Source organism: Notolepis coatsorum (assembly GCF_963971535.1).
Source record: "Notolepis coatsorum genome assembly, chromosome: 13".
NCBI lineage: Eukaryota > Metazoa > Chordata > Actinopteri > Aulopiformes > Paralepididae > Notolepis > Notolepis coatsorum.
Genome location: NC_140177.1, coordinates 107339718 through 107365308, shown reverse-complemented (window position 1 = coordinate 107365308; position 25591 = coordinate 107339718). Strand labels below are relative to the sequence as shown.

Sequence of the window (25591 nt, the reverse complement as noted above, 5' to 3'; positions counted from 1 at the left end):
AAACACTGCTGCTCTGTGGCTCTGCAGCTGCATGCTTCTCGCAAAATCCAGCACCAAGCTCCCGCTGATGCAGTGGATTTTGTTAGCCGCCAGGTGGCGGGCAGATCTTAATTTCTAGTCGCCAAACATTAAATCTACAAGCCATTGGCGAATGGCGTGTGCTTATTTTGATCCCTGGTTGAGATGATGAAGAAGAAAGAAATGATTGTGACACCAGGACATCCATTATTTATCAATTATATTTCTAATCATACCTGCAAAACTGCCCTGAGAATGTCAACTCAGCAAAAAAAAATCCTTAGCCATGCATAAGGATGGCTATATTAGGCGTGTTATACATTTTGTTAACACTTTCATAAGAAATGGAAATATAGGGAAATTGGCCTATCTTAATGAAGGACATTTTACTCAAAGCCCTGCCCTCTTTTCTTGATCCATCAATCACAACTGTTGCTTCCCTTGGACAAACAAGGGAAGCAACAGTTGTGATTGGAGGGTCACAAAAATAGGGCCGGGCTTTGAGTAAAATATCCTTCGTTCAAGTTGTTAAAAATATTGATATCAAATTGTGAAATCTGTATCGACTTGTATCCTGAGTGTATTGTGTATTTGACCTTTGACCTCTCCTCCCTGCCCATTTCAGATTGCTATGAAGTATGACACCCAGAAGGAGGAGGAACTTAAAGTCTGGATCGAAGACGTGACTGGCTCCCCCGTCGGCGATGACTTCCAGAAGGGCCTGAGGAATGGCATCATACTGTGCGAGTAAGTGATCATGCTCTCACCCTGCATGTGTCCTCTAACAATCTATGCTGCTGTTTCTCTCTGGGAAGTTTGACGAGTTATGTCAAGAAATTCTGCTACTCTACTGTCAAAGGGCCCTTGAGCAAGGCACTTAAAGGTGTACGTAATCATGTGCAATTATGTGGAAATATGGACATATTCTGATGGTTGAGTCTACACAGTCCTCATTCTGGCGGACAGGCGATGAGGACCATTTAGACTAGGGCTGCACAATTAATCCTATTCTGATGTATTTGCATTTGCGTCAAAATGGAGATCAGTTGCATTAAAACACTCGCTCCTATTCCCCTATGCATTCACGTCACGCTGCATTCACGTGTTGACTTATTTGTTTCGGAACAATCCCAGTTGCGATATCAATCACACTTACATGATGTAAAGCAAAACACGCTATTGATTCATTATAATTTCTTACTTTTGTGTTGACTTGTCGCCAGATTCCTATTTTTGGGCTCCAGATGAGAGGTAGGAGCTGGAAAACACGACGGTTCCATAGCCTGAGTCATACAGTCCAAAGTTTATAAAAATCCCATGGAAAATTTGTTTTGTAGAAAGGTTTTTGTAATGTGTGTACCGGTAAAAACAGCGTGATTATATAAAATGGCCGTCCACTTCATAACATTCTGATGCTAGAGTACTCGGGACAAAGGTCTTCTTCGTCACCGGACTCTCACCCGCCCGTGTGGGATCTCTTTAGGAACCGGAAGTGGTCATTTGACGGAGCACTTCAGCCCTGAGCTGACAGACAAGAGCAAAGTGCCATGATGCACGTCAAAGAGACTTGAGTTATTTTGTATGTTACAAGAGACTTTTAAGTTTAAGTCAAGCACTTTCATATATGTTATGTTTAAGTTTAAGTCAAGCACTTTCATATACTGTATGTTATGTTTAAGTTTAAGTCAAGCACTTTCATATATGTTATATTGTCTGTTTAAGAAAGAGTGAAATAAATGTTTGTATTGAAAAAATAAGAATCGGGTGAGAGAATCGTGATTTCAATTCTTAGAGAGAAAAATCATGATTCACATTTTAGCAAGAATCGTGCAGCTCTAATGTAGACTCAACAATTAAAAGAGGGGTCCCCTGTTTCAAAAGACCCTTACAGAGTGACTCTTTAACCAGGAAGCTGGAGCTGCTCAGTGGCCGACAACAGTGTCAGACTGTGGTTCTACTGGGGAGCTGTAAATGTGTGGAACTGAATTAGCTGAGGAAATTAGTTGATTCATCTGGCAGCAATTAGCACAAGTGTGCTCAGTTCCTTTGGTTCAAATCCTATTTGATGCTCGAACGAGAGAACAAGAAGTGTTTGTGGGAACAAACCACTCTCTCACCATGATATTCTCTCTATCTATCTATCTCACTCTCTCTCTCTCAGACTGATCAACAAACTCCAACCAGGCTCTGTGAAAAAGATCAACCAGTCAACCATGAACTGGCATCAAGTGAGTTGGTTTACACAGTGACAGGGAAGTTTACCAACACACTACCCGTCTCGTTCTCTCTCTACACAGAACCTTCAACGTGTACACATAATGCACACACACACACACACACACACACACACACACACACACACACACACACACACACACACACACACACACACACACACACACACACACCCTTCTCAGTGTATACTACAAGTATGCATCATTATCCAGATATCTCTGTACATCATATCTATAATTCATATTATGTACATCAGTGCTCCACTTGTTCTGTCTACTCTCCTGTATAAATACTTTGTTAGTTTCACCATTCTTTAGAGATCTAGGCTAAGGCCATTGCTTTAACCTAGGTCTAACCTAGCAATACTTGCTAGTGCATATGCTTACTACAAAAATACAAACCGCTGCACGATGACTGTAATTTACTAATTTATGAACCATTAGTAGCGACACTGACTGAAACCTTCTGAGAACAAGAACAATATTATTCCATTATTATTACCCCCCCCCCCCCCCCCCCCCCACCCACCTCAGTGCGTGAGGTTGGCGCTAGAGTGTGAGAATGTGCTCTGTTTCTCAGAGCAAGATCGAATGAATGAACCAAGCTTCTCATTCTTTTAATTTAGCCTCAGCTGTTTCTTGGCACATGGCACCAAGCAGGAAATGGTCTAGACCTCACTCTTTTGCTTATTACTATCTCATGTGTTCATTTTATTTAACATTTGTACACATTCACCCTATCAAATCATATAGAAAATTCTATAGAAATGCTATAGAAAATGCTAATTAACCATTTAACCAGATATCGTTGCACACCCCTAATAGTTATATATATATATATATATATAGTCCTATAATATCATATCTATACAGAATAGGTCCCTGCACTGTGAAATTGTGTTGTGAAAGTGTTCGTGGGTGGGTAGCCTGGTCCGTAGCCTATATTAGTCAGGTCGGATCATGACTGTACTTCCAGTTTCCTGTTTTTCCAGTCGGTGTACAGAAGTTGTCTAAGCTGGTTTTCAAGGCAAATTTAGTTTCTGATGGGCAGATGGAACATAACCGGTCGCAACTCTACCAAGATGCTTGAATGGAAGAAACTATTAATAGTTTACTGTTCTCCAAAGGTTGCTGGGTTTCTTCCACTCTCCTTTTTATCTAAGAGGGGACAGACGAGCGAGCATCTGTTTTAAGAATGTAGAACACACACACACACACACACGCACACAGTATTGTGGCTACACTGTGTTATAGCTTGTATCCAGGAAATGGCTTGTAGCTTCTAATCAGGAAATCAAGATGGCATCCATTCCAAAGGGATGAATCGCATGATCACATTGCTTTAATTCTAAATTCTCATGCAGTTTTGTTGAGAAATGCTCTTTACTGAGGGGCAAATTGTTACCTTAAAGGTAGGATCTGTAATGGTGTCAAAACGGCAACCTCTAGGGCAAAAGAGCCCAGTATTGCAACTGTTTACGTTTTCTGTTTTGGTCTGATGTGTGAGTTGGAGGTGAGTGGGGATAGGAGAGGGGTTGTTACACCTCCTATTCTAAATTCACAGTATAATAAGTTAATAAATATTTAAGAAAAATAAACAAACTAAATAAATTTAAACAAAACAAAAAGGGGCGTTTACCATTTTTTCCTCTCCGCATTTCACACCGTTACACAAATTCTGGTCTCATTGTCCAAAGAATGAATAAAATTAAGATATAAGGGACATTGAAACACATTGTTTTGGTTTGTTTTACATTGTCTTTGTACAAACATGTTTATAACTTGCCCCACCCTTCCTTTCCAGCTGGAGAACCTCACCAACTTCGTCAAAGGCATCACCAATTACGGCCTGAAGCCCCACGACAGCTTTGAGGCCAACGACCTGTTTGAGAACGGCAACATGACGCAGGTTCAGACGACGCTGCTCGCCCTCGCTGGCTTGGTGAGAATTAATTACCACACCGTTTATTAAAACAAAACAATGGCTCTCTATTGGTGTGGGTGTCTATGAGTGTCATGATCAGTTGACTGAATCGAAAACGTAACATTTCAGTAGAAATACAAAGAAGCAGAAGAATGATTTCATTCAGAAGCACTTAGATTGTTCATAAACACACTAAAAAAAGACCCTGTTAATGTGCATGCTTGTTAGTAGCAGTTCTAGCTCTCTCTTAGAGCCATATCAAATCTGCGTTCACGGGATCGCAGACGGAATCGCGGAATTGACCAGTAAAAATGGAATCAACTGTAGAATTTGCCCTAATCTGGACTGAAAGATGGAACGTTTGGTGCAAAGCAAACATGACCGGGAACGCTACAGCGTGTTACAACGCGTACGTCACTTCCACACTGCTTAACAACACACGGCAATGTCCAAGCGGCTGGCTGCTTCGGTGTTAACGTTGTCAAAAAAGCTAAGACATTCAGCACTAGGCCCTAAATTCAGAGCAGTATCCTAATGACTTTTATGCCTCAGGCGATAAGGTGTTTTGCAAATTCTGTCAACATACCGTGGACTGGACCCGCAAAAACACGTGCGAAGATCACTTAGGCCTTGTACAGACAAAGGCGATTTCGGTTGTATCCGTCAAAGTCTTTTATCGTATGCACCTTTCGTCCACACGGAACCGCGTTCTGGGAGCCTGAATACGCAATTTTCTGAAAACGGGACCCAGAGCGGACAAATCTGAAGACTCAATCAATCAATAAACGCCACCCTTGCGTTCCCATCTTTACAAGCCTTTACGCATCTTTCCTGAACCGATGACGCGATAGCCCACCTCTCCCTTAATCCGCATGCGCAAACCCAGCCAACAAAAAATATGTCTTATATGTCCAGATATGTCCTGGCTAGAAGTGTTTATTAAACACCGGGAGGCTACTGTGATGAAATACACGATACGATACTAGCTAGAGATTAGAGTTGCATAGCGGGCCTTTTCTTTTTTAAAGATTTATTTTTTGGCGTTTTTTTTATCGCTTTATTTCTACTGGGCAGTCCAGTAGATAGAGATAGAGGAGGAATGGGAGACAGAGTGGGGGGAAGACATTTGGCAAATAACGACGGGTTCGGGAATCGAACCCGGGTCGGCCGTGTTGCGCGCTATGTGGTTCACCACTGGGGCGCCCCTAGCGGGAATTTTCTGATAACCCAAATAAGCTAGCTAAGTAGCCAAGCACATAGACTGTTCCATAGCATACGCCTACAGTTGATCATGACAAATCCTCTCTTACCTTGATGATCAAAAAGCCTCCATAATTTAGTAAACAGTATTCCCATGGCTGGTGTTGAGATTTTACAATGCCAGCTTGTGAGCATTCGTTGTAGCCAGCCAGCTAGCGTTGATGCTATTCAATGCTATCAACATTAGCTAAATAGCTAACCAACTAAATACAATGACAGTGGTATCCTGAGGTAACGTTAAATACACACAACCTTTGATTACCAACGATAGCTAGCAATCTAACTAAATAGCTTTGTTTGTCTGGACTATCGTACTAGCTAAAATACGGAACTAACATTAATGCCATTCAGAATGTATTAACATAGCTACAACACACAGTAACGTTAATACAATTACATGCATCATTGTTTACAATGAATGGGTGGGGCTAGTCGAAAGGACTGGACACAGGGACAAGTTAAACATCAATCAATTAATTTAATACAACAGGTAGTTCAATTATATATGGCTTTGACGCACGCTCTCTCTCCTGCCGATTAAAAACTAGCAGCTCTTCCTCCTCATGATCGATTGCCTGTAGCTGAATTTGCACAACGGTGTCCATCCCTGCTGCTAGCTAACGTTAACTTATCTAACGTTAGCTAACGTTAAAACTAAGCTCAAAAGCACAGAACCGGACGACACCAGTTGTTCCGCTAGCGAAAACAACAATAACACAGGGGGTTTCAAAATAAAAGAGCGACGTCTAAAACAGGAAAGACGTTTATTTTGTACATTTGTGGCAGAGATACAGCGTTTTAAGTGGTTTCGTTTGGACGCACATATTTCTTGAAACTATTTCGTGTTTATGGAAAACCTTTTTGAAATAAAAAACGAAATGAAAACGAAAAAGATCGGTTCCGTCTTTGTCTGGACAAGGCCTTAGTCTTCAAAAGCCATGTCAGGAACAAGGAAAAACTTTACAGTTTACAGTTTAGTCATTTAGCAGACACTTTTATCCAAAGCGACTTACAAGTGTGTGCATCAAAAACAGGCAAAAGGATCGACTCAAGAGCTAACAATCAGTGGTATCGCTTCATAGTGTCATAATCCAGTGCAAAAAAGTGTTTTGCTTACAGTTATTTATCTTTTTTACTTGAAGCACAGAGTGAAAAGTTTGCTTAAAATGTGTTAAAAACTCAGAGGGGAATGTTTTGTTTACAGTTGTTTTTTCTTTACTTGAAGCAATGAGAAGAAGCTTATAAGCACTTAAAGTTTTTACTATGTCTGGGTTGCAGGACTTAAAAACATTAAATGGACTGTTATATCTAACATTTATTCATTCCCACTTATTAGACACTATTTCTAATGGTAAAATGAGCGTAAAAAGCTAAATACAGAATTCTGAAATATTAAAACGGAAAAACTGAATTTGGGAAAAAATATTATGGAATTTGGAAACAAAATAAAACGGATTTCATATGGCTCTAGCAGTAAATAAGCAATCCGTCTAAAAGTAAAAAGGTTTAGATTCAGCCCCATGATCACAGACTGCTAGCCCCGCTTACTTCTAACTTAGAAACAGAATGCAATTGACCTGTCTCAAAACCCTGCCCCTTTTCTTGATCCTCCAATCACAACTGTCGCTTACCTCGGACAAACCAAGTTTGTCCGAGGTAAGCGACAGTTGTGATTGGAGGATCAAGAAAAGGGGCAGGGTTTTGAGACAGGTCCATTCAGTATCAACGGGGAAGGAGCCCTTCTCTCCCATGTTTGTACCATTGTAAGAAATACATGTGTTGCTATGCAACATGTAATAAATAATAACGAAAAACATGGATGTTAAACCTGCACTATGTAACTTTTTCATGCCCATACAGACAGGGGCGTAGCTGGGGGGGGGTAGCTTAGGATGATTCCAAGGGCCCAGCACTGGAAGGGGGCCCAAAAATTTTTTTTTTTTTTTTTTTTTTTTTTTTTTACTAGACATCACTCAGGTGTATTATTGATGCTCTCATTGATACTATGTTTGTTAAGTGTGTGTGTGTGTGTGTGTGTGTGTGTGTGTGTGTGTGTGTGTGTGTGTGTGTGTGTGTGTGTGTGTGTGTGTGTGTGAGATATATAGAGAGAGAGGGGGGGCTTTGGTAGACTATTGCATTGCATTGAAGATGAACGCAATGCGACATCCTTTACTAGGCTCACCCACCAACAGTGCAGGTGCTGAACTGCTGATCCGAATGTATAGGTAAAAACCATATTATGCGTTTTAATCAATAAAAAAATGGCCAAAAAAAATTCGCTCGCGCGCTAATGCGCGCTCGCATTCACTGGGGGCCTACAAATACATTCGTTCATGGGGCCCAGAATCTGGAGCTACACCCCTGCATACAGAGCACTTCTGATCGGGCACAAGTGATGAGAAATCTGTAAAAAGCTATGGTCTCATTTCTTGCAAAGCATAAAATGTGAACAACACAAATTTTAAACGGCACCCAAAGTTACCTTGCTTGAAGAAATACATTTTCAATTTTGTTTCGGTCATCCGCCATGTTTAAATATGGTGCAGTTACCTTTCACAGCCACAGGGTGCCACTCTTACATAGTGCAGCTTTAACATGATGACCTATATCACTTATTGTTGAAGTTGGAGACGATATAATTACATTTTCCATAACTATGTTACCCTAATCTGATGGTTCTCACTGTGCCCCTCCCCCTCCCAGGCTAAGACAAAGGGCTGTCAGTCACGCGTGGACATTGGGGTGAAGTACGCGGACAAGCAGGAGAGGGCCTTCGATGAGGAGAAGATGAAAGCCGGACAGTGTGTCATCGGACTGCAGGTACCTGCTCTGAACCAAATTAAAATGTGTGTTAAAATCGGGGTAGAATCTGGAATGGCGTCAAAGAGCGACCTCTGGGCAAAAGAGCCACACTTGGTATTGTGCTTTGTTTCCTTCCTTTGTTTTGGTCTGACGTGTGAGTTGGATTTAAAGGAACACGCTAACATTTTGGGAAATAAGCTTACCGTCTTCTCCAGAGAGAGACAAGAAGATAGATAACAGTTTCCTCTCTGTGTGTTCAGTAGAAAGCTATCTGGCTCCACATTGGCCTAGCTTAGCACAATGAATGGAAGCGGACAGTGCCAACTAACACCTCTCCCAAAGGCTAACCGGCACTGTCCGCTTCCATTCATTGTGCTAAGCTAGGCTAACGTGCAGCTAGATAGCTTTCTACTGAACGCACAAAGAGGAAACTGGTATCCATCTTCTTGTCTCTCAATTTTTTTTTCTCAACATTCTGTTCCTCCAAAAAGCCATCAAGCTTACCCCAACATTTCTGCTGATTATCCTGGAGTGCCACAAACGGAGTTCCTTAATCCAGCTCTCCATTTTAGCTGCAAGTCCAAACCTTGTAGTCCCAGATTCAACGCATTGAGGCGGTCAAAGATGTCGGCTGCCATTCATTATCAGCACATTTCTCTGCCAATGGGTTGTTTTTGTCTGCTAGGAAAATCTGCGCTTCTTCTCTCTCTCCGCACTTCTGACAACGAACCTATCCATTGCGAGTGTCAAGGTTGCACACAAAAGACGAGACGTGGTCTCCACGATTATACATGCGCAGGATGTAGTGAGATGTGTATTTTGATGAAGGGGCGAGACATGGCAAATGCAAACAGCTGCCAGGTGGTTAAAGGTATAAAAATGATGTCGTTAAACGTTAATGGAATGAATAATGCGATAAAGAGGGGCAAAGTGATGTTGAAATGTAAAAAAAGTGAGATGGAAGTGATTTTTCTGCAGGAGACACATTTGGTAGCACAGGATCATGAGAAACTGAAGAGATTTGGATATGAAAATGCATACTATAGTTCCTTTAAACGGAACCCGAGGAGAGGAGTAATCACGTTAATCAAAAACACAGTCAAATTTGAATTGATCAAGGAAGTAAGTAGGGCTGACCTTCGAAGCTTTTTTTGGCAATCGAAGCTTCGGGGCCAAGCTTCGATTTTAATTCGAAGCTTCAAATTTTTTTTTTTTTTTTTTTTATCTTTTTTTTATCTTATGTTGTGGGACTTGTACAGCACTTTCGTAAACGTTGTTGTTTTTAAATGTGCTCTATAAATAAAGTGGGTTGGATTAATTAATTAAGTAGCCCCTTTCGTGACTGACGCATCCAACAAGGTTTCACTCGGCTGTGTGATTTAATTCAAGGTGGATCGCTGTTGTCGTTTGAACAACTTCAGATTTCATGGGAACTACCAATCCCCCAAATCAAGAATGTTTAAGATGAATGAAGTAAGATTTTGATTATTTGAAATATGGCCTGTGTAGACTAAACTATGCACAGAATTATGTCAGTCTACAAGGTCCGGATTCTACATGGTCCGGCAATGTAGACCTTGTAGACTCCACTACAGACCAATTATCAGTGAATGTTCATGCATTTTTAAGAAGGGCAACTTCCACAAAAAAACAAAGAACTCACCAAAACATCTCAGTAGCACCTTATCTAAATGTTATATTTCATATATGGAGATTCATATTTATTTTTGTATTGCATGCATTTCTACATTTTATTTCCTATTTTGTTTATTCATCCCAGTATCTTTCTTTCTTATGTGTGGAATTCTACAAGGTGCGCGCACACACACACACACCTTCACACACACCTACACACACACACACACACACACACACACACACACACACACTTACATTTAGTCATTTAGCTGACGCTTTTATCCAAAGCGACTTACAAGTTCTGTACGACAAGACAGCAAGAAGGGTACAACTCTATCAGCTGAGTAACAATGTTCATCAAAGTGTTGCGTGTTACAGTGTAGGTTAGTTTATTAGGACAAGTGCATGACAGTAAGGTTAGTCACGGTTAGATTTTTTTTTTTTTTTATCATTTCAGATAATGGTTGAAGAAGTGAGTCTTTAGTCGACGGCGAAAGATTGGACGGGATTCGGCTGTCCTAACTGGGATGGGTAGTTCACACACACACACACACACACACACACACACACACACACACACACACACACACACACACACACACACACACACACACACACACACACACACACACACACACACACACACACACACACACACACACACACACACACACACACACACACAAATCAAAGTAAAAAAAAAAAATTAATTTTTTTTTTTTTTTTTAAACTTCGATTTTTTTTTTATGTTCGAAGCTTGTGCCATCGAATCGAACGTTCGAAGCTTCGAAGCATTTAAGACAGCCCTAGAAGTAAGAGACAAGGAGGGAAGGTTTGTTCTGGTGAAGGGGAAAATGGAGGACCACGTTAGTGAATGTTTATGCACCCCCAGAGAGTGAGAGTGATTTATATGAGACCATTTTTGATATGATAGTGATGGAACTAGAAGGGATATTGATATGCGCGGGAGATTTTAATGTAGTACTGAATCACGACCTAGACACCACGAGTACTAGAAAAGGACGGGCACCAATCAGTAGATATATGAATATTCAGATGACGGAAATGGGAATTACAGATGTTTGGAGGGGGATGCACGCCATGGACAGGGAATACACACATTACTCACACCCGCACGTGACATATGCGAGAATAGACTACTTTTTGATGACGACGGGGGACAGTTACAGGGTACGGGAGAGCAGAATAGGAGTAGCGGACATATCGGATCACAGTGCCATATATCTGACAGTAGATCTAGAAGGGAGACGGAGGAACACGATCTGGAGACTAAATGTAGGAATATTAAATAACAAGGGGGTGGTGAGTCAGATCAAGGAGGAGATAGCCAGATATAAGGAAGAAAATGACAACGGGGCGGTAGATCCGAACATTCTATGGGACACACTGAAGGTGGTGATAAGGGGGAAATTGATGGAGAAGACAGCAATGCTGAAGAAGGCCAGAACGGAGACATATCACAATCTGATAGGGAAGCTGAAGAAGCTAGAGGGGAGACACCAGATATCAAAATAACAGGAAACGCTCTGAGAAATCAAAGAAGTAAAGGCCAGGATAAATAGGGAATTATTGACGGAAATAGAAAAGAAAGCGAGGTTCATGAAACAAACGTACTATGAAGGGGGACCAAAAGCGACCAGACTGTTGGCTAGGAGAATTAGGACGCAACAGAAGTTGAACACGATACACACAATAAGGGATACAAAGACTAATGAAATATTGAGAGACCCAGCTGAAATAGAGAGGACATTTAGAGAATACTATGAGAAACTATACACACAGCCAAAAGCAGCGGGAGAAGAGGAAATAGAAACATATCTGGAGAAGCTAGAGTTACCATCGATAGGGAAAGAACAGAATGAAGAATTAAATAAAATAATTACGGAACGAGAACTGGAAGAGGCAATTAGTAGAGCTAAAAACAACAAGTCTCCGGGGAGCGACGGATTCCCATCGGAATTCTACAAGACATTTAGAACTGAATTAGCACCCATGTTAGGGGCGGCGTTCAGACACACGATGGAAGAGGGAAAAATGCCCCCCCCCCCCCTCGTGGAAGGAAGCCATAATCACCACGATACCGAAGGAAGGGAAGGATAGGGAATTATGTAGTAGTTTCAGACCTGTGTCCATACTCAACGTGGATTACAAGATGTATACATCGATAATATCAAAGAGATTTGAGACGTTTATGCCAGACATTATAGATGAAGATCAAACTGGATTTATTAAAGGGAGACTGTTATGGTTTGTAACCGACCCCAATCGCACAACACAAGACAGGTATGAGAGTAAGCCAAGAACTGGGCATTTATTGAAAACAACAGAAAACGGCACTGTCCCTTTAAGGGAGAACACAAATTACAGGAAAACAAAAACTTGGGAAAATAGGCACAGTGCCTTTAAGAGGCGAGCTGGCCAAGGGGAAGGCTAAGGGAAAGGCTAACGGACAGGGCCAGGGCAAGGGAACAGGGCAGGAACAGGGAGGACTAGGAGGACTGGACAGGGAAGACTAGGAGGACTAGGAGGACTGGACAGGGAGGACTAGAGAGGACTGGACAGGGAGGACTAGGAGGACTGGACAGGGAGGACTAGGAGGACTAGAAGGACTGGACCGGGAGGACTAGAAGGACTGGACAGGGAGGACTAGAGAGGGGAAACAGGGACAGAGGCCCGCGGAGGCGGGCTGGGGACAGGGAGGACTAGGCTGGAGCTGCTTACAGGGATGGAGAAGGAGCGCGCAGGCTAGACGTCTGGAGGAGAGCGCGCCGGCTCGGAGAGCGCATCTGGCGCGGAGGTCTGAGTGGTGCGCGTCTGCTTGGAGTACGCGCCGGTACGGAGAGCGCATCTGGCGCGGAGGTCTGAGTGGTGCGCGTCTGCTTGGAGTACGCGCCGGTACGGAGAGCGCATCTGGCGCGGAGGTCTGAGTGGTGCGCGTCTGCTTGGAGTACGCGCCGGTACGGAGAGCGCATCTGGCGCGGAGGTCTGAGTGGTGCGCGTCTGCTTGGAGTACGCGCCGGTACGGAGAGCGCATCTGGCGCGGAGGTCTGAGTGGTGCGCGTCTGCTTGGAGTACGCGCCGGTACGGAGAGCGCATCTGGCGCGGAGGTCTGAGTGGTGCGCGTCTGCTTGGAGTACGCGCCGGTACGGAGAGCGCATCTGGCGCGGAGGTCTGAGTGGTGCGCGTCTGCTTGGAGTACGCGCCGGTATGGAGAGCGCATCTGGCGCGGAGGTCTGAGTGGTGCGCGTCTGCTTGGAGTACGCGCCGGTACGGAGAGCGCATCTGGCGCGGAGGTCTGAGTGGTGCGCGTCTGCTTGGAGTATGCGCCGGTACGGAGAGCGCATCTGGCGCGGAGTCTGGATGCGCGTCTGGAGTGAAGAGCGCGTCTGGCGCGGAGTCTGGATGCGCGTCTGGAGTGCGTCTGGATCGGAGGTCTGGAGTGGAACACTGGAATACCTCCCGTAGAGGATTAGAGAGCGCAGTACAGTGTCTCCCTCCAGGCAAACGGCGACAGGTGGCGAAGGCTTGAGCGCATCTCACGCCGGAGATGAAACAGCATGACAGACAGAAACAGAAACTCCCGTAGGAGCCTACAGATTGAGAACCTCCCGTAGGAGTTTGCTGATAGAGATATGATACGGAACGACCCGACCAGGACTGAGGGGAAGAGCGAGGTATTAAAGCCCACAGGGGCGCTAATTAGAATACACATCAGGTGCGTGAAGGTAATTGATACTTGAACTAGAAGAGTGTGTTCGGCACGAACCAATCAAACAGATACTGACAGATAGTCCAAGGGTGTGGGCTGCTGAAGAGCAGACGAGGCTAAACGAGCGCGAGGGTGGGGGCTGGAGAAGTGAGGAGACAGGGAATTAAAGGTCCAGGGAAGGCGAACCTCACAGTAGACAGACACAGGACAACGTGAGAAAGACATTACACATAGTAGAGGAGATACAAAAACAAGGTGGTAGCGCGGTACTGATTAGCCTAGATGCAGAAAAAGCATTCGACAGTGTGAGCTGGACATTTTTATATAAAACATTGATGAGGTTCGGACTGAACGGGAGGGCGATGAAGATGATCAAGGCGCTATATCAAGAACCGACAGCGAGGGTTAAGGTGAATGGCAGCTTGACGGATAGAATCAGATTAGAGAGGGCTACCAGACAGGGATGTTGTCTCTCACCGACGCTCTTCGCCGTTTTCATAGAACCTCTGGCACAACTGATCAGACAGACCGAGGACATTAAGGGAGTAAGGATAAAGGGAACGGAATATAAACTAGGCCTATTTGCGGACGATGTGATAGTATACATGAGACAACCAGACAAGAGCTTCCCGGCACTGATGGATCTACTGAAGGAATATGGCCACTACTCAGGATACAAACTAAACGTGACAAAGACACAGACCTTAGCATGGAACTATACCCCAACGACGGAAATTAGGGAACAGTACGGGATAAGATGGGACATGGACAAGATTAAATACTTAGGGGTGAACATCACGAGAGGGGTGGAGAAACTGTTTGAGGCGAACTATACACAGATAAATCAGAACATCAAGAGAGACTTAGAGAGATGGACAGTAATGCCCTTGGACTTCAATTCAAGAATAGAGGTCATTAAAATGAACATACTATCAAGGTTACTGTACCTATTCCAGTCACTACCGATACAAATACCACAGAATCAATTCAGGGAGTGGGACAGACTGATATCGAGGTTCATATGGGCGGGGAGAAGACCACGGGTCAGATATAAAACACTACAACTACCAAAGGAAGAGGGAGGGATTGCAGTACCCAGCCTACAAGATTATTATTATGCAGCACAACTGAGAGCAGTGACGTGCTGGTGTAACGACAGATATGAGGCAAGATGGAAAGACATTGAAAAAGAAGGGGAGGGATACAAGATACAAGCTCTGGTGGGAGATAGGGAACTATTCAAAGAAAAGGAGGGACTGTTAGATCCAATCACCAAATGCACCTTGACCATATGGAACAGAGTAGTAAAAGCACACAAATTGGAGAAACAGACAGGGGTTCTGAGATGGGTAGCACATGACAAGAGATTCAAACCAGGGAGGTTGGACCACGGATTCAGGAGGTGGGAGAGGGGGGGGGGGGGCAACAGCAATATGCAAAATGATAGAGAAGGGGGAAATGCAAACATTACAAAAATTAAAGGAGAAATTTGGACTAGAAAACAGGGACCACTTCAGATATCTACAGATTAGAGATTACTATAATAAAGAAATAAGAGGGGACAAGGACGAAGAACAGAATGGAATAATTAGGATGATAGTAAGGGCATACGAAGGAGGGAAAGGGAGGGTAATATCAGCACTGTACCGGGCTATAATGACCAGCAAGGGACACACGACAGACTACATAAGGGAGAAATGGGAGAGAGAACTAGAGATAGGAATAACAGGGAAGGAATGGGGGAACATATGCGAGGTGCAACATTCAACAACAGGATCGAGGATATGGAAAGAGTTTGGATGGAAAAACATAATCAGATTCTTTATAACCCCAGAGTTGAAGGGAAAATATGCACCAACACAAAGAGCATGCTGGAGGATGTGTGGGAAGGAGGGGGCAAATCACACGCACATATTCTGGGGATGTCAGAAGCTGAAGGGGTATTGGGAGGAGATAGGGGAGGCAATGATCAGAATATTAGGATACGGATTACCACAAACGGGACTGGTGCTTTACTTAGGGGACCTGACACACGAGGGAATACAGGGGGGGGACAAATATTTAATAAAGATAATGTTGATATCGGCCAGAAAAGCAATAACGAGACTGTGGTACAAGGAAGACCCACCGACAATAGCACAATGGGTAGGAATAGTAGAGGAGATACAGGATATGGAGAGGATAACGCACATGCTGAGGCTACAGGAAGAGAAATTTGGGGAAAGATGGGGAAAGTGGGAGGATTATAAAGGGAACGAAAACGACATCACAGAGGAAGAACCAAATGCAGCACAAGAGGGCGAAGGGTAAAGGAGGAAAGAAGTTCAAGGAGGGTCTCTGAACCCATGTCACACACTTTTGCTTTAGTTAGTATTTTCTAATATTTTTTTTGGGGTATTACAATTGTTTTATGTTTTTGTACTTTATTATTTATGTCTATTTAACAGTGTTATATTAATATTCAGGGGTGATGTGGTTTGTATATGGGTGAATCAAAAGGCAAAGAGAAAGTTAATAAACAAAAAAACAAAAAAAAGGACGAAGGATAAGGGAAGAAAGAAGCTCAAGGAGGGTCTCTGGACCCATATCACACATGCATGCCTTAGTCAGTATTTAATATTTTTGAGTAGGTATTATAATTTTATACCTGTTTAAGGGAGGTACACAATCAGCCTTTGTATTAAGTACCTGGAAAACAACTGTAGTGGAACCAGACAACTAACCATGCTACCCATGTAACCATTTATGTGCACTGCATATTTTTTTATTGTGTTGTTAGTTTCTTTTTTCTGTAAGTGTTGTTTGTCTATAAGTGTTAATACAAATTTAAGTTTAAAAAAAAAAAACAGCTGCCAGGTGGAAAACTCTATCTGAGTTGGGCTTGTTGTTTATTTCTTTTGCCAATGCACAACAACTGTCTACCCACGACCCCACTTTGGGTCGCGACCCGTAGTTGGAGAACCGCTGATGTAATGAATAGTGCAAAGAACAATGCACTAGTTTATCTGAATAAGCCTGGCTGTAACTGTTAATGATCTGTGACCTGTTTGCACTGAGAGCGTGCTTCATAAAGCGGTGTCGGATAACAAGCTAGTCTCACATTACCATACTGCCACTACCAAACCAGAGCATAATAAATGGTTTTAAAAGGCTTGTGGTTACGCAGCCAAACCTGAGGGTGCCGTTTATCAACCTTGATTGTACTGTAGATGTGGTATCAAATAGATTTAAATCAGGCGAGACTAGGTTTGCTCATTTGAAATAAAGCTTTTGGGCAGTTAAAGGGATACTTTGACATTTAGAATATTTGCTGTTCGGTAATTTCTTTGGCAAATAATACTAACACACTTTCTGTTTCTAGGTTTCTTTTTTTGGGGGGTAGCTAGCTTAACACTTTGAGACGTCAGACGTTTCCCTCAGAATCCCATCTTGGAATTCTTTGATCACCATGGGTTTCAATGACCATTGTTTCATTAGAATGTCAGTTCTAAAATTCTAATCACACCGATGTGATCATATACACAACAAATGCTTTACAGGAACTTTTTCCCGCAAAGTGACAAAGACAAATTACATACTTAAGATTCAAAATGTCAAGCTATCCCTCAAGTCAAGTCAAGCATGTTTCCGGTGAAACTATTTGAGTGGTGCGAGTCTGCTGTCAAGCACACCTACCTCTGTGGATACATCTGGCTATTGTTCTCCGTCCATCTTCAAGCCCTTTTGTTGTTGTCATAATTACACCATACAACGTGTGAAATACAGATATGACAAGCCACCGAAACAGTGGGGGTTAGTCACAGCACAGTTGTTTAAACATCTTCATTTGAATGTACTGTGTTGACAGCTATACTGCAACTGGTTTTGACAGTTGATTGAGATTTAATGTTAAACATTTGCCCAAGGGGGAGCGCTGTTGTTGACGGAGTGTTTCCTACCAGCGGTCTGTGTGTCAGCATTGTGTCATAGTCCGGGTGGCATGGAAGTTGTGGGTAGAAGGGGATTGCTTCTTGTTTGTTAACACAATCATGCCGTGTGTCCTCCCTCCTTTAAGGAGTAATTAAAAGAAAACATTGGTTTACCTCCCTCCCCTCCCCCGGCGTGGCCAGCAGTTGTGGTATGCCACGTTGTTATCCCACCAAAACTTTGTAACTCCAGCTTCAATCCGAGGTTCAGATGGTCCTTCATGTGCCGAGTGCGGCTCCTTGCCAGTAAAACGTTCGAAAACAATTCCAAACCATTTGGGGACATGGTGTTTTTACTAGTAATGTAAAATGTAAATTCCAGGTCTTTCAAATGTTGCAAATCTGCAGTCTGAGCATAAATAAACTTTTAACTTGAAGAGCATGAACATCAGTGGAAAGATCAACCATTTTATCTTTATATCTTTGGAGAAACAATTCTTGTAATTCAGATGATGATAGCAGTTGTGTCATACAATATCGCACATAACCAATTTGCCTATTTCTCTCTCCAGATGGGCACCAACAAGTGTGCCAGTCAGGCCGGTATGAATGCGTACGGCACCAGAAGGCATCTGTATGACAGCAAAGCAAACATCCCGCCACCCATGGACAACTCCACCATCAGTCTGCAAATGGGCACCAACAAGGGAGCCAGCCAGGTACTGTGCTGCCATGCTGTCATTTCAAAGCATGTCGGGCCAATAATGGAAATGGTCCTTTAAAACCTATTGTGTGATTTAAAAAGAAAATGCTGGTTTTCTTAACTCGTTCCATGTTGTAGTGTCGTTTTTGTAAATGGGTAAGAGCTGTTGAATGATTAAAGTGCTTCAGGGTGTGCTGTACAACCTAGCTGCAACAGTATCCCAGCTTACTACAGTAGCTGGTAAGTTAGGTTTCAGTGTAACTACACTGTAGCTACTCTGTAACCTACTGAGATGTACTGTAGACCCCATGACATCGCTCTGCATCATGCTGTAGTCTCTCTGTGTGTGTTCAGTAGAAAGCTATCTGGCTGCACGTTAGCCTAGCTTAGCACAATGAATGGAAGCGGACAGTGACAGGTAGCGTGTAGCCTTTTTACAACGCATCCGCGTTTCCGGCGCTCTGATTGGCCAGGTCATGTGACATGTGCGCCCAATAGCGTGTTTGCCCATTTCCGCGTCGAAACAGCCTGCAAACTACCTGGCGTTCTATCGCCATGCTCTAAGTCAAGACAAACTCTAACCTTAACCAACTTCAAAAGAGTGCCTAAGCTTAACCGGCAAAATAACTTGCCGTCACGCTCTAAGACAAACTCTAACCTTAACCAACTTCGAAGAGTGCCTAAGCTTAACCAGTGTAGAAACTTGCCGTCCCACGATTGGCGCTCATGTCACATGACCTGGCCAATCAGAGCGCAAAACAGGAACCCGGAAACGCGGATGCGTTGTAAAAAGGCTTCAAGCTGACAGGTAGCCTAGGCATTGTCCAACTAACACCTCTCCCGAAGGCTACCCGTCACTGTCCGCTTCCATTCATTGTGCTAAGCTAGGCTAACATGCAGCCAGATAGCTTTCTACTGAACGCACAGAGAGGACACTGGTATCTATCTTCTTGTCTCTCTCTGGAGAAGACGATAAGCTAATTTCCCAAAATGTTGTCGTGTTCTTTAAAAAAAACACTTTGATTACCATTGGTGAACATGGTAAAACGTGGTTAAATGCCAGCACCCACTTCAATGATAGTGTTGTGAACATAATCTCTGTCTTAAATTATGGCTATGTGTCTAATCTGCCCGTCGCTTATCAATGACTTGTTTGCAGTCAACATTGTCGAAACAGATTGTTTTTTAATCGGTTCATTTCCGTTTTATAGCATTTTGAAAAGCCCTCGTTTTTCAGGAAAATATATAGATTCCGTGATAAACGGCATTTACTGGAATATTCTGGCATACAAAAAAACGTTGAAATTTTTCGCCCTATTTATGAATAGTTTTCAAATAAACGCTAGATTATCGATAGTATATGTGTATTTATGCACGCTATAGAAGCGATCTGAAAAGTATATTCTCTCATTTCCTGATCAGCGAGCACACACACACACACACACACGCACACACACACATATGGGACACGTTGATATATGTGAAAAAAGCTCTGATTACCCCAAGACTGGTAAAATAGATTCCTTACCTCAGATCAGATGTTATCCAAAAAGGTTATTCCAATTCCTGATCGCCATTCCAAATATCGATCGTGTTTATTCATTCAGCGTTGGGTGCTGGAAATACATAATCCACGCTGTTCTGAGGGCCTGCGATCAACTTGGGTCTCTTCAGTTGGCTTGACGGAAAAGTAAAATGAGGGAACTGCCCCCCCCCCCCCCCCCCCTTCATCAGTCTAAACTAATGGGGTGCAGTTACACAGGGAGAGACGATAGGGGGCGGTATCTTCCCAATTGAGCTCAGAGAGACTGCAACACTAGCGTGAGGCTCGATTGATGAAATATGAATTCAAATCGTCAATAAAAAGATATACGACACAAACGCTATATAGCGTTGCCGGCACTCAACTGGCGGCATGAACTAACAACAAAACGTGTCGCTGGCACTCAAAGTGTTAATGGTTTTGGGAACTAGGTTAGTGAGGGTATTTGGCTGAATACTATTTCAGGTAGGCTATACCCAATAAGTCCCAATAAGTCAAATTCTCGCATGCAAGTATAGTTTGGCTCTAGCTTGGGCTGGGAAATACTAGCCATTGTCTAGTGGGCTCGAAAAATTCCTATCCCTCAATAGATTCTCTCTGCAAGTAAAAGTTTAACTCCCAGATCCTGTTGTGTTGCGTGATATAAGTTTAGTCTTGTAAAGAGCTGTAGGCTGCTGGACTGTTCCCAACATTCAATCTGTTTGGCCTAGAAACTCAACTAGGTTCAGTATGTTATACTGTAGCACTCTGCGTACAAAGACGAGGCAACGATGCGGTGTCACAGATAGGACTAAAATAGCTAGATCGGGTATCGGGTATCGGAGACGATAAAAAAATAAAAAAATAACTTGTGTTAATTTGTTACATTTTGGTTCACTAAGTTAGGAAAGTAATGTTTTAAGTCAAGCCTGATGTTGCCTTGCACAAAATAATGATACCAGTCTCTTCCACACAGTGAGGCATACAATTTATTAATTGAACAGTGGGTATCGGATCGGTACTCGGTATCGGCCGATACCCAAAGCCCAGGTATCGGTATCGGGACTGAAAAAGTCGGATTGATGCATCCCTAGCAGAGTGAGACGTGTAGAAGTATTTGCCTTCAGCAGTTTGGTTTGGACTTGGAAAAGCGTATCACTCTTCCTGTTCAGGGGAAAGAAATGTTCTCAGAAGAAAGTAAATAAAAAGTATGTGTCTCTTCCTCCCTCTCCCTCCCTCCCTGCAGGCTGGGATGACAGCCCCGGGGACAAGGCGTGCCATCTACGACCAGAAATCGGGCACCGACAAGTGTGACAACAGCACCATGTCACTGCAGATGGGCTATAACCAGGGAGCCAACCAGAGCGGTCAGAACTTTGGCCTGGGAAGGCAGATCTACGATGCCAAGTACTGCCCCAAGGCCGGCGTGGTTGAGGAGCAGGAGCAGGAGCAGAACGGGGATGGCGGCGCCGCCGCCGTACACGCGCCGGAGCAGGACGAGGGTTACCAAGGTTACCAGGAAGAGGAGGAGCAGCCGAAGCAGCAGGTGCACCAAGAAGAGGCCACAGAGGGAATGGAGGGGACGGAGTATTAGATGGAAAGGACACGAGGAAGTGAGGAAAGAACGCTGCAAAAAGGAGTTGGTGTGTGATTTTATCTTTAACCCTTTCAGTAGTGAAAGGGTTAACCTTCTGTAGTGTGGTTGTGAAAGGGTTAACCCTTTGTCGTGTGGCAGTGAAAGGGTTAACCTTCTGTATTGTGGTTGTGAAAGGGTTAACCCTTTGGTAGCGTGGTAGTGAAAGGGTTAATTCAGACTCTACGCTTATTTTATGAGCTGTTGATGTGGAATTATATTTCTGTACTGGCAGATCTTTTTTACTGGTGTCATGGTCACAAACCAAGAAGAAAATATACTGAAACATGAAACGTTCTTAATAGATATTTTCACGAACACACCGGCAGCATTATCTGCCTGTACAGTAAGATAATGTGACTTTAATATCTTGGAAGAAGCCCCGACAGGTCTGACATCAAGACAAAACCCTGGCTAAGCTTGTCATTGTTTGCAGTCGATGAAGAGGTTGTATAAAGGTGTGACAAGCAAACAGAGGAGAACCTCAAAGTTTTTGTTTTTTTTGTAGGATGTTCCACCTTTTTAATGGGGTGATATCCATTTTAGTATTGTATACAAATGCTAAAGTGCCCTCTTACTGTTTAAGGCCTGTTTAAGACCAATGTTGACCAATGACATATCATAATGAGCTGTATTTTAGTGATGTCTTTTATATCGCAGTTGAAAGCCAGTATTTTGGCTCAGCGGTGCATAGCTTTTGTATTCCAGGGAATTTTGTAAAGTGCCAAAGCTCCATTCTGTTACAATAAGGGATTTCCCGACGATTTATATAAGCAGAACATGAAAATGAAAGATTATGGATTTTTTTACAATGATATATAAAAGAAGGGTTCTTGTTTAAAAAAGAAAAAAAAAAAAAAGGAAAAAAAAGACCAACACGTCAAGTCAAGATCATGTCTTGTATTTATCCCTAAAACCTATATCCTCTATGTAAACAACATGGTTTTATTTCTCTTTATTTTAGTTCATGTGAATAAGAATGTGAATATGTTACAACTGCTTGCATCCAGTCAGTCAGTATTTAAGTCTGTGACATAGAAAGAGCATTAAGAGGGTACACGTTGACGTTTGAATTTTTGCGTTATTCTTCAGGCATTCTCCGGTCACAATGTGAGGAGAAACTGAACTTTGTACTAGAGCCCTTTAACTGAAAAACGACATGTTAGCACCGTTACTATTCCTGATTTAAACCAATGGGTAGACCTACTAGCCTCAAATCAGCCTATTAGCACTCGGGTAGCCTTACCCATTAGTTTGAAAGATGCCTCCTAACAAGAAGTTGAGCTTGTTAGTGGAGACAAAACAAAAGAACAATGTGTTTGTGGGAACAAACAAACTCTCACCATCAGACACGTAAGCGAACCAATCCCCTGCTTAGAGACCCCATGGCCACCAGAGGGCTCCCAGTAATTTTCTTTTAATTAGACAAAAATCAATACAATTATACAGCTTTACAAAGACAACAGGATACAAGCAAAACAAGGCACACAAAAAATACAAAACACAGTAGTTCAGGAGCTGTAGATGGGTGTGAATGCTGCTTCCTATGCATTGTGTTTGAAAATACAGCTATTACCATGTTGGCAAGTTCCTTTCATCTGTGGCTTCATTATCTATGTTCTCTAGATTACTTTGTGGATATAGTCTTTTTATGTGAATTTATGCAAAGTTGCTAAGGAGAGAGAGAGAGAGAGAGAGAGAGAGAGTGGTTGATTAAGAAGTATAGTGCCAGACAGCACAGTAAAACATGCCCCAAAATATTTTTGGTGCCCCCTCCCCCTAAATGTGCCTCCACAGAATTTAGCATGATACCCAGTGCCCAAATCAATTCTGATTAGGGCCTCATAAAGGCTTGGGACGGCCCTGCTGCCTGCTCATCGTGATATTGTCTCTCTCTCTATCCTATAGATGGTAGAATTGTAAGATAGAATTCTGAGAAAGAATTGTGAAAAAGCACACACCTTTAAAGGGTGAAGGAAGGCTATGATGTAACCATTTCTTGTCTTGAGGGAAGAAATCATCTCTTTATCCACCTACACATTCACATTTTGGGAGATCTTCATAACGCTGGAGAACTCATTTCAAATTTTGTTTCCTGTATAATTTTTTTCGGGATGGGAGGAAATATTTCCTGTGTTTGCATAACCAGTCCAACTGGAGTCGAGCTTGTTTTCTTTGGATACGGAAATATTGAGGAGGGTCAAAAATAAATCTCAAGTGAAAGGTTTCAACATTCCAACCAACAATACTGGATCCATTTTGGTGCATAACGTGATGATGATGATGATTGATGCAAGGACCAACACTTATTATTTGATCATATAATAAAATGGTAATTTATATGTAATTGTGATTGAAATGTAGACTATTTTGTACCTTGACTCTGAATAGCATTCGGTATTGGACTACTATTATAAAGTCCTAACAACAGTTTTCCTGTTGGATCCATCTTTTCATTTTTGATAATGGAAGCATTTGTTCAAGTTAGGAAATATGTTTTTGTGAATAAAGTGTAATGAAGATGTACATTCTTTATCCGACGTGTCTGTTTGGTTTGTGGAGTGATCTATTTAGTGTATATGATCGTTTTGTAGGCCTATAAAACTTCTTTAAGCAGAAAGCTACAACATTTAAGAATTCATATAATTCTACTAAAATCTTGTGTTCATTTCTATCATAGAAACAAGTTCGATTAGAATTAAAAACAAGACACATTCTCCAACTAAATACGTCTCCCATTCATCTTTGGAGCAGTTCCATATTTTACATATTGATGACATCACAGGTTCAAGTGTTTTGCCTGGATCACAACAGCCAGTCACTATTCACTATTCACTAGTTTTGCCTAACAGAATGCAGCTCAGTCTGATTATCAGGCATGTGTTATTTCTCCACTTTCTCAAGTTTTGGGTGTCCACATATATTGCAGAAACTGTCCCAGACCATATTTCATAACATTACTAATTCTCAAGTTAAAGGGATAGTTCTGATTTCTGGAACCCTTTCCCTAATTCCTATTTACCAGTGAAGTTGTTGATTGGTAGAGACCTGTCTAAAGCACTGTCCATGCTTTTCAGACAAATTAAATCTACTTTGTGTGCACTGTCTTCAATCAGCTCGTACAGACAGAAGATTGACCCCATTGACTTTGCGTTTGTTGGTGGCTAACTGTGAGGTTCGCCTTTCCCTGGACCTTTAATTCCCTGTTCTCCTCACTTCTCCAGCCCCCACCCTCGCGCTCGTTTAGCCTCGTCTGCTCTTCAGCAGCCCACACCCTTGGACTATCTGTCAGTATCTGTTTGATTGGTTCGTGCCGAACACACTCTTCTAGTTCAAGTATCAATTACCTTCACGCACCTGATGTGTATTCTAATTAGCGCCCCTGTGGGCTTTAAATACCTCGCTCTTCCCCTCAGTCCTGGTCGGGTCGTTCCGTATCATATCTCTATCAGCAAACTCCTACGGGAGGTTCTCAATCTGTAGGCTCCTACGGGAGTTTCTGTTTCTGTCTGTTATGCTGTTTCATCTCCGGCGTGAGATGCGCTCAAGCCTTCACCACCTGTCGCAGTTTGCCTGGAGGGAGACACTGTACTGCGCTCTCTAATCCTCTACGGGAGGTATTCCAGTGTTCCACTCCAGACCTCCGAGCCTGACGCGCTCTTCACTCCAGACGCGCATCCAGACGCACTCCAGACGCGCACCACTCAGACCTCCGCGCCAGATGCGCTCTCCGTACCGGCGCGTACTCCAAGCAGACGCGCACCACTCAGACCTCCGCGCCAGATGCGCTCTCCGTACCGGCGCGTACTCCAAGCAGACGCGCACCACTCAGACCTCCGCGCCAGATGCGCTCTCCGTACCGGCGCGTACTCCAAGCAGACGCGCACCACTCAGACCTCCGCGCCAGATGCGCTCTCCGTACCGGCGCGTACTCCAAGCAGACGCGCACCACTCAGACCTCCGCGCCAGATGCGCTCTCCGTACCGGCGCGTACTCCAAGCAGACGCGCACCACTCAGACCTCCGCGCCAGATGCGCTCTCCGTACCGGCGCGTACTCCAAGCAGACGCGCACCACTCAGACCTCCGCGCCAGATGCGCTCTCCGAGCCGGCGCGCTCTCCTCCAGACGTCTAGCCTGCGCCCTCCTACTCCTCCCTGTAAGCAGCTCCAGCCCTCGCCCAGTCCAAGGCCTAACCCTGTTTCTCTCTGTCCCTGTTTCCCC

At 43.3% G+C, this 25591-nt stretch overlaps 1 protein-coding gene across 1 annotated transcript in view; it reads left to right on the top strand.

The window, feature by feature from the left end:
* cnn2 (calponin 2) overlaps nt 1-23904 on the top strand; it is a 32769-nt gene extending 8865 nt beyond the window's left edge. The window contains exons 2-7 of the mRNA XM_084326916.1: nt 644-765; nt 2180-2246; nt 4057-4194; nt 8140-8256; nt 18084-18230; nt 20983-23904. Of these exons, the coding sequence (XP_084183042.1) occupies nt 644-765; nt 2180-2246; nt 4057-4194; nt 8140-8256; nt 18084-18230; nt 20983-21330 (939 nt within the window). The 3' untranslated portion in view covers nt 21331-23904. The remainder of the gene's footprint in view (nt 1-643; nt 766-2179; nt 2247-4056; nt 4195-8139; nt 8257-18083; nt 18231-20982) is intronic.
* The last annotated feature ends 1687 nt before the right edge of the window (nt 23905-25591 follow it).